We start from the raw sequence: 17,082 nt of genomic DNA on the forward strand, positions 1-17,082 counted from the left end.
TAGAAATTGTTTCCAAGCATAAGTACCAATCCTTGCGATACATACATACAATTCTTAATGATGCTCCACCGCTGACAAATAATATTTTTTCACTATCAAAAACAGCAGCAGACGATTTAGTATTTGTCTTCAGTTACAAAAGTTACTTACTTTACACCACCATTACCGCCATTGAAAAGTTTGAGCTTCTAATTTTACTTCAAGTTAAAAATATAAAAAAAGTCCGTGGCACTATATCCTATATGGAATGAAGTACTGATTGCGCATGACCCAAAGGCAAAATAAATTATTATATATTATTTTTTATGTTAATTAGACTTATGTATACGCAATTAAACACCAATTATTGTTCAAATGATGAATATCATTTATGCTCTGTCGGCGTTGGAGCATCTTTAAGTTAGAAATGATGTATACAGTTGAATTGAATTTATTTTGCAAATTGTTTGACTGCCAAGATAACATTGTTTCTTTGAATACACATTTTTGTTTTTTATTTATTGGGGTAGAGGCATTGCATTTACTATTACAACTGAAGTTCGTCCTCATCACTTCTTAACGGATAATATAACCTGGAAATGCATAAAACAACATCTTAATGCAGTACTAGTTCATACATATAAAATAGTAATTTACAATGTCCCGATACAAAGTCACAATGTGTACACCCTCGCTCTTATTACTGTATAATTGGATTCGGGACTTATGCAAGAATTTAGATATTGTAATTTTTTTTTTAAATGCTTCACTTCTAACAAATGAATTTTTTCTCTGTCGAAAACAGAAGCAGATAGAACTTAGTATTTTCTTCAGTTACAAAAGGTACTTACTTTACACCACTACCGCCATTGAGCTTCTAATTTTACTTCAAGATTAAAAAATAAATAAAAATGATTAATGATCCCGAAAAAATCCATTGCAATATGTCCTATAAGGAATGAAGTACTGATTGCGCATGCACCGAAAGCAAAATGTACATACACTCGACGTAACACCACTTATTGTTCAAATAATGAGTAGTGTTTATACTCTATGGCGATAAAGCATTATTAAATGATCAATATTAAGTTTAAATATGCTAATGAGGGATGCAAATAAAATATAGGAACAAACGTAAAAACAGACTCGGTAAATTCACTTAGGAATTTATCGAAGTTTAATTAATATCCATAATCCAACATTTTAAATTAAAACCTTTGTATTGTATAACTGATTTTTGCTAAGTTGTGTTTGTAAAATAATTCGTTAAAGTGAATAAAATGGTAATTTTCACAACGGGGGTCGTCCGATATTTCCAGCCGTCTTCCTAATTACCGCGCTTTAGTTGAATATCGCTGCCACAGCGACATGAATCTTCACTGTTAACATACATGTAGATTACACAGATAATCTTGTATTTGTTTGTAGTTATAAACTTTTAAGACAATCGATATAATTTGTCTGATGTCATTACTGTTTTAAGAAAAATTTTGGTTTCTGAAATGTAGTTGGCCTTTAAAGTCAAGATCTCAATAGAACAACTTTGGAAATGATAAGGAAAAGTGATCGATTTCATTTATCACAGTATATCACATTCAACAGTAGTCTTTGGATTCTGTAGTACTGTTGTATATGGCATGCGTCATTTGATAAAGTTTTGGTAATCAAGGAAACAGCTTTATAATCTAAAACATATTTCATAAATGCAAGTACTTGACAATATGTAGCCTTCTGCCTTTGCATGCCACCCAGAGATGTCCTTCACCGTCCATCCCCATCCCCAAAGGTTGTTCTATTCCATGTGAGGCGTCTAAAAGACACCGCAGACCTTTACCGGATATTGGCAGAATATACACTTTATTGGCATCACGGGATGAGACAATTAGGGAACCATGGAAATCTGAAGTCAGACATGATGGAAGAAAATCTTCTTCGCTGTCAAAACTGTGCCCAGTCCACGTATATAAATGTGTTCCCTTGGTGTCGATGGCGACAACTTTTGTCGCGCCATCCCGTACGAACATCTTCCCATTACTGATGCTGGCGACACTATACGGATCACTGAACAGCGGCGTATCGTCCTCGCGTTTGTCGAAGTATTGTAAAATCTCTCCATTTATGCTTATTGTCACTAACCGTGCAGGTCCCATTGTCCCCACAAGAGGACGGATGGAAACCAGCGTATTTCCGTCTGGTAATAAGCATATTCCATACGGCTGGTATCCAGGGAAGTGGCCTGCTAGGCTGTGCTCGCCGTTTGACGAAATGGCGTGGATGTGAGCGCTATGATCGACCGTCAGAAGCATCCGGCCTTTACTGTTGATTACAAAGTCCCATATCCTATGGTTGAAGTTCGGTGTGGTATGCAGCCGCGCTCCGCTGTTGTTGATAAGCGTGAGATGGGTATCTCCGTAGGAATTCACCCATGCTCTTCCACCCGAGATAGGCCAAATTTTAGAAATTTCACCAAGTTTTCGGGATGTCTTGAATGATTCTATGATTTTAGCTTGTCCATAATAAGGCACTTTGCCAAATGATTTTGGCAGTTCGTCCCTTTCAGTAAGGGGTTGGTCCCTGAACAAGTAATCGTAGTTGATTCTGTTCAGACGAACTTTTCCATTGTCTGTTATTACAACAGACGGGTCTATTTCTTTTGGTTTTCGATGCTTTTTCTTCTTCCCAAAAACAGTTTCATAATTTAAATCTTCTACTTTTGTTTTTCCGTAATTAGTTATTTTAGGCTTTGTTACATGCTCCTTTTCAATGGGAGGATAATTAGTGTCATATCTCTTCGATGGTTTCGGTGGAAGTATAGTTTTTATTGGTGGCTTGGTCTTATCACTTTTATCTCTGCTGAAATCCAACATGGTGCCGAGTCAACTCTAAATATAAAGAAAAACGAATTGAAGACATACTCAAACAAAGGATTTAACTGCCAATGATAATTAGTTTGCAACAATCCTGATAAAAGTTTGAGCTAAATTTAAAGTAGGTTTATGTTATTTAGTTCAACCTTTTATGAGCTATGATCATCGGTGGTGCATCTATATCCAGTAAGTTTTAAAAATTTGAGTTTGAATAAAAAGTTTGACGTCAAATTTATATATAATTATCTAGTAGATATAGATATAAATCTCCGAATAAATTGATGTTCTTTTTATTTCGGAAAGAAACGTACAGCACAACAAGAGACAGCTACGTTAGAAAATGTATTGTAACCGATAATGTTAATTTAGTAGAGGAAATAACAGATACATCTTTTTGATATTCGAATCATTAATATAAGAAATAATTACGCATGTAATAAATATAAATATAGCACTTCCTAGCTTAGCATGTTTTAGAGAGTACATTTTCATATATTTATTGTAGTTGAACAATTAACTGTCCTACTGCCATATCGTCGCTAAATAATGATATCGCCATGTCAGTTATGACAGCTTGAACTCCATGTCAGGCCTGGTGTGGTAACGTTCGGAAAGATTCGCCTGTGACAAGGCATAGCACTGATTTATCTTAAGTTATTTTATGCAACGGGTGGGAAAATAAAATGAATTACGATAATGTGACACATCGGGCTCAACGACAGTTTGTTCATCAATTGGCTGTCGAACCACAGCAGTCGATTATTTTTAATGCGAACGTATAGCCATTTGATACAAGAACAAAAGGGTGTTTTAGTTTTAATTTAAATTATCAAATATAAGATTAACTATTGTTACGTAATGGAAAATAATATTCCACTAGCGTATTACGATAATGTGATATCAATATGCATTTATCCAATACCAAATGCATTCAAACAAAGATCTGCTAATCATTACATATCACGTTTTACAGTAGACTTACAGGGATTGTAATTGACTATCACATGTGTAATTAGCTTTAGATTAAATACAGCTGTAATGTGATCAAATAGAAAATAGGTGATAACCAGCTCACCTGACTTATAATATGTGTTGTTTATCCACTTCAATGATGTCCCGAAACATTCCAGAAATCACATATTGACTCTTTCAAGGTTAATGTTCAAATGAGTTCGACCGGGTGTGTTTCCAATGTAAAGTTTTAATGTGTATATCTAATAGAACAATAGACTGAATAGGACAATATAATTTAAAATACAGTTTGGGGTTAACACGTCAACTATTGTAGAGCTTGTAAATCGTCGATATTAATATAGGCCGACTGATATCAAGAAAGGTGTATTGCACGCTAGACAGCTAAAAATAATTTGTATAAAGAAAGATTACTATATCATATGCCGAAATGTATTAAATACACATTTAGATGAGATACATAGGGATCACCCATTGTTCTCTTTATTGGCTATTCATGCATTTCTCCATACTGTAAACTCACTTATTACAGCGTAGGCAATTTTACGCGCAGATGCGAATAACTAATAGTAATTATTTATTAGCGCGGATAGTTAAGATTAAACTATTTTAGCATGGGAAACATGGTTTACATAAGTTTCAGAGCTTTGCAGGCAGGCTTCATAATGTGCGCTATCGCATATTATACAATTATAGCATTTCGATGAGGTCGATGCATGTTTTTATTGACCAAAGAAAAATAATCGACCGAGGACGTAGTCCGAGGTTGATAATTTTTCTTTGGTCAATAAAAACATGCATCGACCGAATTCAAAATGCTACAATTGTTTTCTTATTTGAATTGGTTTTTCGTTACAAGCAATAAATAAAAAGACATACAACAATCTAGTGTATACATCTGCATTTGTATTTCAGGATATATATTACCAGAAATTGAATGAGTAAATATCAAGATTATCATACCAATGGTACGAGGATTAAGATACAGTTTTCTATTAACCATGATTTCCTGATACATGTACAGTAGAAGATGGCGAATGCATCATCATACTGCAGTACCTGGGACAGTTGCCAGGTACTGACCGCTGGTCGTTGGTTTATCTTTGGATACTCCGGCTTTCCTCCACTAGCATACCTAATAGATCCTTACATACATGTAACCTTGGCTGTTAAAAGGATGTTTAACTAATAAAACACACCCTCGAAGATGTTTTCAGGGTAAGGCAAGTAAAAAGAACTTTTATGAATTTATCTTACAAATCTTTAGTTAATATACAACTTTTTTTTGAGTGCGAATTATTTTCGCTAATTTTACGATCAAAGTAAATTCGCTACATTTTCTGTCTCCGCGAACTAACATTTACATAACTTGTATTGATAGGAATTTCCATTTAATTTTCAAATTCACGACTGTTTATCTTTGCTAGCATGTTTTAAAATGAAATTACGAAATTCAATATCAACGAAAGAAAGATGGTTTACTGTTAAGCCGATACGGCCAGACTTATTTCCCTATTCCGTTTTTATTTGGTATCTTGAATTTCATTTTTTTTCTGACAGAATCTGCACAAATACAGAATAACATAATATTCGTTATTAACAAAATACTTCATCTCTTTCAATAACTATATACCTGTAGACATGACCCGGTCTGGATAGGGATTCTATCACACATTACGTACGGAGAGACATGTATAGCGGAATCCTCTAGCAGTAGTATATACCACCGTTATATTGTCGATGGATTTAAAAGTACACCATTTCGTGTGAAAGAACAATAAGGACAGTTTATAATAGTCCAAGGTATACATTAAATGGTTCGTATTCAAAGTCAGTCATGCGCCATTTTATTGTCTTTTAATCGTTGACTGCCATTTGAATTGTCTCGGTTTGAACGGTGTATTTATATAAAGAGCCGATCGAGTATTGGTATTTTACAGAGCACGATGCACTTGCTATGTATATTTGTTCATACTTGATACATGAACATGATTCTACTTTTCCCACCGCTGGGTATCCTTACAGTTCTCCTTTTGGATTTATCACGCATTTTCTTGCTGAAAACTTCTTTTGTGTTGTTGATATCACATTAAATTGATCGTGATTAAATGATAGAATGGATTAAGTTATATTATATGTGTTGTAACTGGGCGAAATTTTTCACGTGTTATTTTTTCTTCGGTGATTTGTTGAAAGCTGTCAGATATTAAGCTGTGAAATCAAACATTTATCTCAACATAGAATTTTGTATAATAAATTTCTTGTTTGTTTTTCATGCATGATTCATGCTTAGATGGAAACACACCTGGATAAATCAATTTACAATAACTAACAACACTTAAAAATGTGAAAATAGAATTGTATAGGTCTGGACAACTTGGCTTCATGGTCTGCCCGCATTTACTCAATTCAATACATTGTAGACGTGTTTATAATTATGTTTGGTAGTACTACCAAACATCATTTTCAGCTTGTTATATTTTTCACGTCATTGAGATAATAAGTCTAGCTTTATGATAGATTGATTATTTTGGATATCATAAAAATCATAAAGAATTAATAAAATATATCCAAATCAGCATATATACATATAGATGTGTCTACAGTCTGGCATACACTGATTGGGTCTATATTTTATATGCTGTTTTACGAATATTAGAACTGTATTTGTACACAAAAATTGTACCAACAATATTATTTATCGGATTGTTCGTAAAGAACCATACGAGTCTCTAAATTGATTTGAATAAGCTGACTGCCTTTATTATTTAATAGAAGAAAGAGGATAGTTTGATGATAGTTTAGTTAACATATCATTTATCAGATTGTATTGATAGGAGACGTATACTGCATCATCTGTTAACAGGCGAATCCCAGGAAAGATCTGCTGGTAGTAACATTGAAAACATAGGTCTACATGAAGGAAAAAAATATTGGCAGTTAAATAATAGAGTGGTTATAAAAGTTTGTTTGAGTATTCCAACAATATTATAACTTTTATGAGAATGTTACATATTCGAAATCAGGTAATAAAACACAAAAGAGGACGATCTGGGTAAGAAAATTTCCAACAAAACAAATGCAAAAAAATGTGAATTAAAATGCATCAAAGTTAAAGAGAAGTATGAAGCTATATATGGGTATGAACGGGACCATGTGATCAGTTCGACTAATACAGGAAGTTTGTGGAATGCGAGTTCGAGTTAGAGGGTTACTGTAAACCAACTTTCATTCGCTGCTATTACATTTTGCGAATTCCGTTTCAAAAGAAGTTTGCGGAGATTAACTTTTGCAGAACACACTTCATACAGTTCTACTTTCATTTGATACTATCATATCATACTAAGTCATTTGATACTATCATACTAAGTCATATCTATAATAATTCGCGGAGATTAACTTTCGCGGAACACACTTCATACAGTTCTTCTTTCATTTGATACTACATGTACCAAACTAAGTCATATCTATAATAATTCGCGGAGATTAACTATCGCGAATTTTAGTCGATCGCGAAATTCGAAGTTTACAGTATACTGGATCGCAAAGTTAAAGATAGTATGAAGTGGTTACAGTAAACATATATTCTTAAAGGTGAAGAGAGGAATTGAGGGCAGACTGATCTCAAAATGAAAAAAATAGTGGTGCATTAACTGGAAGATAATTGTCGAACAACTTAGGCGAAAAGCACACATGGCACAAATAGTCAATAATTATAAAAATGTCGACTTTGCTGTCGTCATAGTGATTTTCCAGACAACAAAAAGGAAGTGATTTAGTTTTATACCTTGTAGAATTAAATTTCAGTTCAAATCAATTTAGCCCATTTAATGTCCTGTTTAAGTCGCTAATGTGGCTTTTATAGTATCAGGAATTCTGCTATACCGCCTGATCATATAACATACTGTAGCATTAATTTGTACATGAGTAGACACCGCGGAGATCTAATGTGATGAGATATGATGTAGTAAACACGGTAACTGTGCATTGTACCTATGTCAGCGAAGCTTTTAAGGAGCTTTGTAAGGCGCCGTAATGTTTTAACATTTGAAACGTAACTGAAATGTTACAATTTGTCGTCTTTTAATGTCGGTAGTTTTTAATAAAATGTTTTAACTTAAATTAAACAAGGAAGTATTCACATTTATGGGTTTAACTCTTATTAATCATTTTTAAGAAATAAAAGCAAAATCAAAATTCCATTTTTATAATGGCATAGACGGATTACCTAATTGTAATCTAAAGACAGATGTTACGCATTATACATATGGATGTATGTTTATGCAATACGATTTATATTTATAAAGTATATTACTCTAATAACTTTTGTGTTTAGAATTATACTTCTGTAAAGCCGTTTACTTTCGACTAAGGCAAGATTTCAACTGAAAATAGTTGGTTTTGATTCAATAGTTTAACGTCCTATTAACAACCAGGGTAATTTAAGAATGTGACGGGTTTGATGGTGGACGAAAGCCGAAGAATCCGGAGAAAACCATCGCAACAGCCCCACATGTGAATCGAACTCCCAACTCAGAGGCACATTTTGTAGAGGGATTAAGGTAATATGTCGGGATATCTTAACTTCATAGAGGTATGAAAGAAATTTTGTTTGAAAACTGTGTGAATCCGCGTACGATTCTATTGATTTTCCAATGGATAATATTTTTAAAATCATTACGCAACGTCGACGTCTCTATTGTGACGTCATGATTACGTTGGATTTTTTCGCCATTCTAGGATTTTTTCTTCATAGTATATGAAGAAAAAACAATATGCCAATCAGAGAGTTGGATTAAATATGAAACAAATAAAAATTAATTATTTCTCAATATTTTGCAGTTGGAATTTTCGCGATCATATATATGTCTCCCGAAAATATCATCCCTGCAAAAATTTCTCCCGGCGAAATTATCATCCCCCCGCCAGCATAATCGGCAGAAGGCATTAAATGCTGTTCTCATTTTTTGAAACCTGAAAATAAGGACAACACATAATAAGATTTTATTATCTTCATTAATAGAGAATACACGGTTAGTATCTTACAATACAAGGTTTATTTTGGTGCGAGACGTAGGAAAGCCGAGATGACGAGGCTTTGACGAGTCATCACGGCTTTCCGTGTCGAGCACCAAAATAAAACTTGTATTGTAAGATACTAACCGCGTATTCTGTTTATCCTGCAACTACTATGACATTCAAAACGCAGAAAATTGCCAGTTATTACTTAGGTTCGCCCGGAACGAGACGAATCTTTGATGCGAAGGAAAAGATTCATTCGCTAAACCGAATGAGTATGTGATCCTTTATACTGTCGTGGGAAATATATAAGCGCATTCGCAAACAGTACCAGTACTTCTATTCAGTATGTAATATTACTGAAACAATATGAAAATACTCAAAAAGCAATAATTACCCATCAAAAACTACATTACAATACATACTTTTACCGTTAGCGAAGAAAAAAAAGAATACACCGTCACAAAAATGACGTCATCCCGGTGAATGTGACGTCACTTTTTAGCGGGACTGAATGACGCTTCATTCATCGAAAGGTTAAAGATCGGGGTCAAGTTAGAAAATGTTCCATCAGATGTGGAAAAATTCACGTGATCGTATTGACGGATAAATCATTTCGTTTTGACGATAAAGCACAAGTTTATCCGGCAGCAGTTATCGGTCAGTATGTGGGACAGTTGCAGGATAAAACATAATATTATACCACTTTTTAAAACAAATCTTTAAATTTGCTTGTGCCAATCTTAAAATTATTTTAAACAATAAAATGTAAACTTTCAATTTAGAGACATATTGCACGTCCAATAATACATTTTGCAATAGTCATGATCAGATTTCCTAGTTTTTGTACGATTCATGTATAACTGTTACTTCATTTGGACAGTTTTGTACGCAGCTATAACGGTGGTGATTCTGCTTAGTATGCATGATAAAACATGGTTAGGAAAAGAAGAGCTAACCTGGAGACAAACACACGCTATTAAAGCCAACTTCTAAATCTTATTGTAACTATCAACTTGACTGTTTACACATAATGTTTAACTCACGAAAATTCAAAAACAAAATGTTTCTAAGTGAGTTTCCTCCATTTGCATCAGTTATTTTTATGAAAGGCAAAAAATTAAGATGTCTGCATTATGTGTAAATTCAGTTATTAAAAGTTTATTTTTTCACACAAGGAAATTACATTTTATTGTTGCATGCTTTGACATTCGTCATGAAAATTATGCGGTTATAAATCATATTGAGATCATCATAACCGTTAATGTAAATCTGTGTCCTGACTGTGGTTGTAGTCTAGACCTATATCACTACGTCAACTGGCGAGTGTGTTTACGAATATTAACAAGCGAGAGAATGGGGGTTTTAAGATGTTGAGAGTCGTGCCAGAACTTAGTGACTGACTATAAAGGATGACGTATGTGTGGTTGTTTTCTATGCAAGGCAATTCACTAAAGCTGTTGGTGTATTGAATGGCCGCGTATGAAGATCATAGCATGATTTATATCATCTGGAATAAAATGACGCTGAAAATTAATATGGATGGCACATGGATATTAGCCATTTCTGGATGCTTTTATAGTTAAATGACAGAAATAAATGTTGAAATTATTACAATATGAAGGTTAAATACGTTATTTTGCCATATAAATTCTTATGCCTCTATAAAATGTGATACATATTCAAGCTGAAGACTCCCCTTTAGTAAATTCTGAACGATAACGGTAAGTGCCTTCGGGTTCCTTTATTCAAGAATCTCTATCAAGGGTGCTCGGTTTGATATATAAAACCAATATGGCTGTTGGTTAGTTAAATGTCGTGCGAAGAGCTAAAGTCATTCAGGACGGTCCCATATATGAGGTCTGTTTGGTGTGCAAAGGCGTGTGTGCTTCGGGAGACTGCAGTATGTTCGGGTTAACGTTGTGTGTGTAATATCAGAACCCTTGCCTATTTGTAGTGTTATCTCACTGAAGCATGTCGTAAGAACACAAGACAATGTGTTAATGACCAAACCGGTCGTCCAAGTCCCTTTATACACTAAGCGCTTAGCAAGAGAAGAAACTACCACTTTTATAGACTATGGTTTGTGTCGGTCACGGCGTAGATACCAGCGTCTTACAAACATGGCGAGCGCTCAGTTCATGACCAAAAGTGAGGCGATGTTAAGGGAGACGTTAGGAGGAATACCATGGGTGATAACAATGCTGATAACAAACTAACTTGCTTTTATGCCTAGAGAACTTTTCAAAGCAGTTTCGTTCCGTGGTCTATACTGTTGGGGTTCTATTTTACTTTTACAGTAAAACACGGTTATAACGAATCTCTGGGGACCTACGAAAATGCTTCGTTATACGCATATTTCGTTTTACAGAGGTTACAAACAACTTAAAGGGAAATGCAAATTTCTACGTTAGTGTATAGCCCTAACGTCGTAATAAGCGTGTGCGTCACATACATTTTTCTGTTAGCAAAAACAACATTTGTTAAAGCAATTGCCTGTCACATTGTTTATTTTCAAAATTGTTTCAGAAATGGAATCAATGTTTAAAATACCATTAAGGTTTAAATGCTTTCAAAAATGAATATGTTTTTATATTAAAATGGTTATTTTATGTTGTTACTTAACATAAAAATACAAATTCGAGGTAATCATGTAGACAATTGAAGCTCGTGTGTAACGCACATATGATATTTTCGAATACTTAAAAAGAAGTCTTTTTATAGTCTCTGTTGAATGTGACGTTTCGAATGTTCTTGTGGCTTTTTAAAACTGTTCTTTAAAACTGTTCTATTTATACGCCCACTTCAAATGATATGGGCCAACTTCCTTAAACAATGGATAAATAGCATTATATTAATGAACTACGCATACCCAATTTCATCTATAATATGCATATATGAATATTTTTTGCAGCATTTGTGAGGAAGAACCAGTAAACATATTTATTTCAACACATCAACACTCAAAATATATTAATCATTTTAACTAGAAACCATGTTAACTAATCAGTGGAAAATAATTTTACAGCATAAACCTGAAGGGTAATCTAAGAAAATTAAAAAACACCACGTTTACAAAATGCCCGAATATCGTCAGCCTACTACATAAAACACATGCGTTGTTTTAAGTTTATATAAATAGCTGAGATGCATCCTGATTAATTTTATTATTTGTATTTTTGTGTACCATGTCAATGAAGAAAATAGCAAGAAATAAATCATTCACTTAACCAAATCCTACAAAGCTAAAGAGATTTATATGATATTGAAATGTTATATAAATTACGTATGACAGGACGAGAAGCGATCGATTTCCTGGAAGCGAAAGTGTAACGGAGGCCATCCACAGATCTCTGCGCTACCTACAGTGATTACGACAGTCTGACAGATGCTGTCACCCACAGAGCGAGTCGAGACGCATATTAAATCTCCGGACACCTCATATGTTCGGTAAGTAGACATTCCTATACAATACCAATCACCAATACTAGGTTGGACATTAGTTTTCTTCTTTCAGAACTGCATATATCTGATTGATTGTTTAAACACGATTTGATTATAACATCGGATTTGATATGTTTGTAAAACTTTTATAAAAGTAACAAGTTACTTTGATTTTGCGATATTAAACTGGGTCCAGTTTCATGAACGTTCTTTAACTTAAAATTCTTCATAAGGAAAGCATTACAGATTTTAAGGACGGTTCCTTAACTTAGCTTCCGTAATGCTTTCCTATGGAAAAAATTTAAGTTAAGAAATTCCTTAAATTTAAGGAATGTTCATGATACTCTACCCTGTTCTGTGCCTATTTCGTGAAGGGACAGATAAATACTAATATTAAATCAATTTTACTTATTTGACTGTCTTACCAACCACACTGATGCGCTTTAAGGAATTCTTTTCAGTCATTTTTAGTAATTAAACGAAACTTGCTACATGATTTCTCACGATCATTTTATATCGATGTTGGCATTGCTATTTTTAATGTGTTTAGCATTTCTCTTCCTGTAAAACAACTTACTTTCCTGGCTGCTTACTTTATCGGTTTCCATTTTAAAATAAGTTTGTGGAGATAATCTTTGACTGAATTGATAAGATATTAGTTCGCGGAATTAAACTTTCACGAATTTACTTTGATCGCGATATTTACGAAAGTACATCGCGCGAAAGAATAGTTGGTTTTACAGTTATTTTAATGGCTTATTCAGCCAATGCATACTGTGATAGGAAAACCAAACTATAAAGACCATCCACGGGACAAGGCAAAAGTGGTCTTTAACGACATGTGGTCTTTGTACACAGGCCATATTATGTTATGAATGGTTATTTTGGTACCTTATGTCGAGTTTCACTGTGTCATATGTGCTGTAATTGGTGGTTCTACCAAAAACATATTCAGCTGTATCTCAAAATGTAAGAAACATATGCATTGTAAGTATTGTTATAATTCTCAAAATGTTGGTAGTTTTTATGGTAAAGTAGATATTAAAAGCTCCTCTTCGTTCATTAAAATGAGCATTACAGCACATATAAATCAATTAAAAGTATTTCCTATGTACAATCATTTTAATAATGGTACCAAAATATGGAAAGATACTAAAGAGAAATTTACAAAAACAAAATTTTTAATGTGATTCAGTGGAAGAATGAATTACAAATATACAATTTGATATGTCATTGATTGTGCATCTGAAAATAAGAATTTTGCAATAAACGGATCGTATTGATTTCTTCAGTATCAGTCCCGGCATGATGATTAAATCTTAATGCACATACAATGTATATGATTTCGATTATACTTATCCGTGAATTTAATGTGGATTTAAATGGCAAACGCATTTCATTTGCTTTTACAGAAAGCTGTAATGTCTTTAAGATAAATGGATTTGGCAAATATTATTTCGAATAAGAAATCCGTTTTCTTTAACAAGGAAGACATTCAGAAAATAAAGCGTGCGTGTTCATGATTATTACAAATGAGGATAAAACACGATTCGATTGAATTGCCTCATTTGTTTTGTATCACAACCGGTAAGGCTTCCGATTGCTTGGCAAATGAAAATATTTCCATTTTCTTCGTATTTTGGAGCCTATTTCGTCTCAATTTATAGTAGACACGCGATAATCCGGACGCCAATAGTCAGAAAAACTCACAATCCGGACGAAAATATCAGGAAAATTATTTACTTATTGATTTAGTAAATGGAATACAGCAGTAAGGAAAATTCTCAATCTAGACCTTTGTGATTTGGACGCAATTATTAGGATTATTGAAACACAAATATCTTATTCGACATTATATTATCTATTGTCGAATATGCTTTTAAATGTTGACTTATTTCAATTGCTAGATCGATAAAAACATGATAATGGAAGAAAATTATGCAGCATCTAAATCTAATTTCAACTATTACGTATTTCGTCGTTCCAGCAAATGATCGTATTGTTCCGTAACCATTTCTTGATATTTTTCCCCCAATTTTTTCCGTTGGAAACGTTGTTGCATACATTTTCACCTTTCGAAAATTCAAAAGGGAAATATTTCCTCGGTGAACCCACGTTAAATTGTACAGAAAAATGAAGAATAGAAAGAGTTTATTCCATCTACTTCGTTGAATCTCAGATTTCGTGACAGAATACATATTTCATTAATATTTGTAGTAAGAATTGCCGAACATATTTTCGGATAAGAATTTTATGCAATCTGATTAAAATACAGATCCTTATTATCACTACGTTTGATAAGAGGATCTGACAATATCCCATTAGGGGGTCACGTCCAGATGATCTTTGGAAATGGCCAATCAAATTAGTATTGCCAGAATCTTGACTGGGGACGAAATACTTTGAAAAAAGCTGTCCTAATTATCCTCGTGTACGTAGTCATCTCGCCCAAAGAGCACAACAAAGCTAAATGTATATGTATACTGGGACGAAATGGCGAAATCAATTGACGAAGTAATGTGCACGTGCTGGAAAGGTCATCCGAACATGACCCTTTAGGGGAGGTTCTCAGATCCTGTATTTAACGGAGTGGTTTAAGGATCTGTATTTTAATCAGATTGAATTTTATGTTATATGTTACTTTTCGCCTCATGGTATTGTTTTGCAAATCTGTATTTGCATATTACAGAGTTATCTCTTAATCTAAATGTCAATAAGGTAATCACTGTAGAAAATAATCTTATATTCGAATGTTTATTGCACTGTCTATAGACGATATCTGGAGAAATTTTACTTTGTAACGGAAAAAAATTGAAACATTCATTTGGTTGTCTTATTACTACAAAATGTATATTTCCTGTATTGCAGCAGAAAGAGTGTAACTTAAAATATGGATGGTTTGTTAGCAGTATGGATATATTCAATGTTTTTAACGATTTGAAAAAAAAGTTTATAAATATTTTTATTGAACAAAAGAATATTACACGACATCATCAATCCATCCTAATTATATTATATACATATTATCAACTATGTCATTCCACCATAAACGCCACTGTGTCATAATGACATGTTGGGAATTATTCATTACGAATTAAAAATAGCTGCTGGAGATAGATTTGGCTTTTCAATAAAGTCTTACAGTGTATTGACGAAGATAATTCAATTTTGAGTAATTCGGTTAACGTTCCATTAACGACCATGGTAATTGAAGGACGTGCTATCTTTAGGAAATGGAGAAAACGCAGTAAAAAACACCGACCTACGGTTAGTACCTGCAGTGGATTCGAATTGCCCAAACGAAAACAGTAGACATTGAAGTTTTGCCAACGGACATAAATGCTCGCAAACATTTCCGAACCCTTAAAACTTCCTCGCGTAATTAGTTTACGCTATATGTTTCGCGTGCAAATAAATTTCGCGTATTTTGCGGCCGACTAGACAGTACAAACATGTTTCAAGCAAAGATAGTGGAAAACCGTATTAATCGAAATTGCTGAAAAAAAGGCATGAAAAGTCTTTTGGCAGAGGATTACAGAAATAGATATTCGCAAAAATACATGTATGTTGTTTTACTGTATTTCTATTGAAACAAAATTAGTGTACTGATTTTCTCCTATCTAGATAAAAAATGTATCTGCATGGTAAGTCTATTAATGTATTTAATAACCGAATAAGAAAAAATACACTGTAAAATGATTTAACAGGAACAGCAAAAACTGTGTTACCTATGAATAACTGGCGACTTCTGAAGAATGTTTCCCCTGCGAGATGGTATTCATGACATCATGAATATTCATGAATGATTCATGAACTTTCATGAATATAAGCAGATTGTGGTTCATGAAAAAAAGTTAATGAATATTCATCAAATGACTCTCATGAACTATTCATGAAGTTTTATGAACCTATGAAACATTCATGATTATTCATGATCAATGTGTCAAGAATTATTCATGAAGTTTTATGCATGACTAATATTCATTTTTTTTTCAAAATAAATGAAAATGCTTCATTCATTTTTAAGAGTTTTAATGAATATCAATTATGAATTAAACTTCACGAATGATTCTTGACATGCTATTTCATTCATTCTGATGAATTTTAATGAATACCCACTGAAGTTACATGACTTGTCATATGACCATATGTGTCACCTGACTTATATACATATTTCCCGCCAAAACAGTCACAATCCAAAATAGCTGCTGCATCTGCTGCCATGTGGAAGGGACAACATTATTCATCTTAAAAAGGAAGTTTTGGCATATTATAATTATATTATAATTAATGAACGGGTTATTCCATTCCTGGATTTCTTAAAGCACAGATGAACACTTTCAGTAAGTTTTGATTTATCTGCATTTCGTTTTCAACATGAAAGTGTTGCACACTGATATTGCTACATAGATGAATATGGATAGATATTGGTTCGTGAAATTTTGTCAAACGTTATTGAATTAAATTGTCCATATAAACTATCATGCTTTACAACTATAGGTTTATTTTGGACAACTACTAATTTACTTGGAATGTATTATGAAATTGATTGCTGTGTATCAATGTCATGGAAACAGATGTTGTAAGCACTTATCTGTGGCAGTATGGAAATATAATGAACACAGTAAACTGTTGGTGATCTTCTTATGTTAAATATTAATATATGAAATATACTTATTGTCATAAGAATTGTTTCATCAAATATTGAATTGATTCAAAGAGAATTGTCATTGGTTTGAAATTTCAATTCTGGACCATCAGTAGAGTTCATGAAATTTAGATGCCGCTGACTCCAAATTGC

General features: G+C 33.4%; 1 protein-coding gene across 1 annotated transcript; it reads right to left on the reverse strand.

Moving 5' to 3' along the window:
- Window positions 1-1,239: 1,239 nt before the first annotated feature.
- LOC138310751 (uncharacterized) lies at window positions 1,240-4,052 on the reverse strand. The gene is made up of 2 exons (XM_069252091.1): window positions 3,922-4,052; window positions 1,240-2,861 (listed from the first exon to the last, which is right to left on the reverse strand). The coding sequence occupies exon 2, from the start codon at window positions 2,844-2,846 to the stop codon at window positions 1,677-1,679; it is 1,170 nt and encodes a 389-aa protein (XP_069108192.1). The 5' UTR covers window positions 2,847-2,861; window positions 3,922-4,052; the 3' UTR covers window positions 1,240-1,676.
- Between the last annotated feature and the right edge of the window lie 13,030 nt (window positions 4,053-17,082).

Source organism: Argopecten irradians, chromosome 16, assembly GCF_041381155.1.
Source record: "Argopecten irradians isolate NY chromosome 16, Ai_NY, whole genome shotgun sequence".
In the NCBI taxonomy this organism is placed as follows: Eukaryota; Metazoa; Mollusca; class Bivalvia; order Pectinida; family Pectinidae; genus Argopecten; species Argopecten irradians.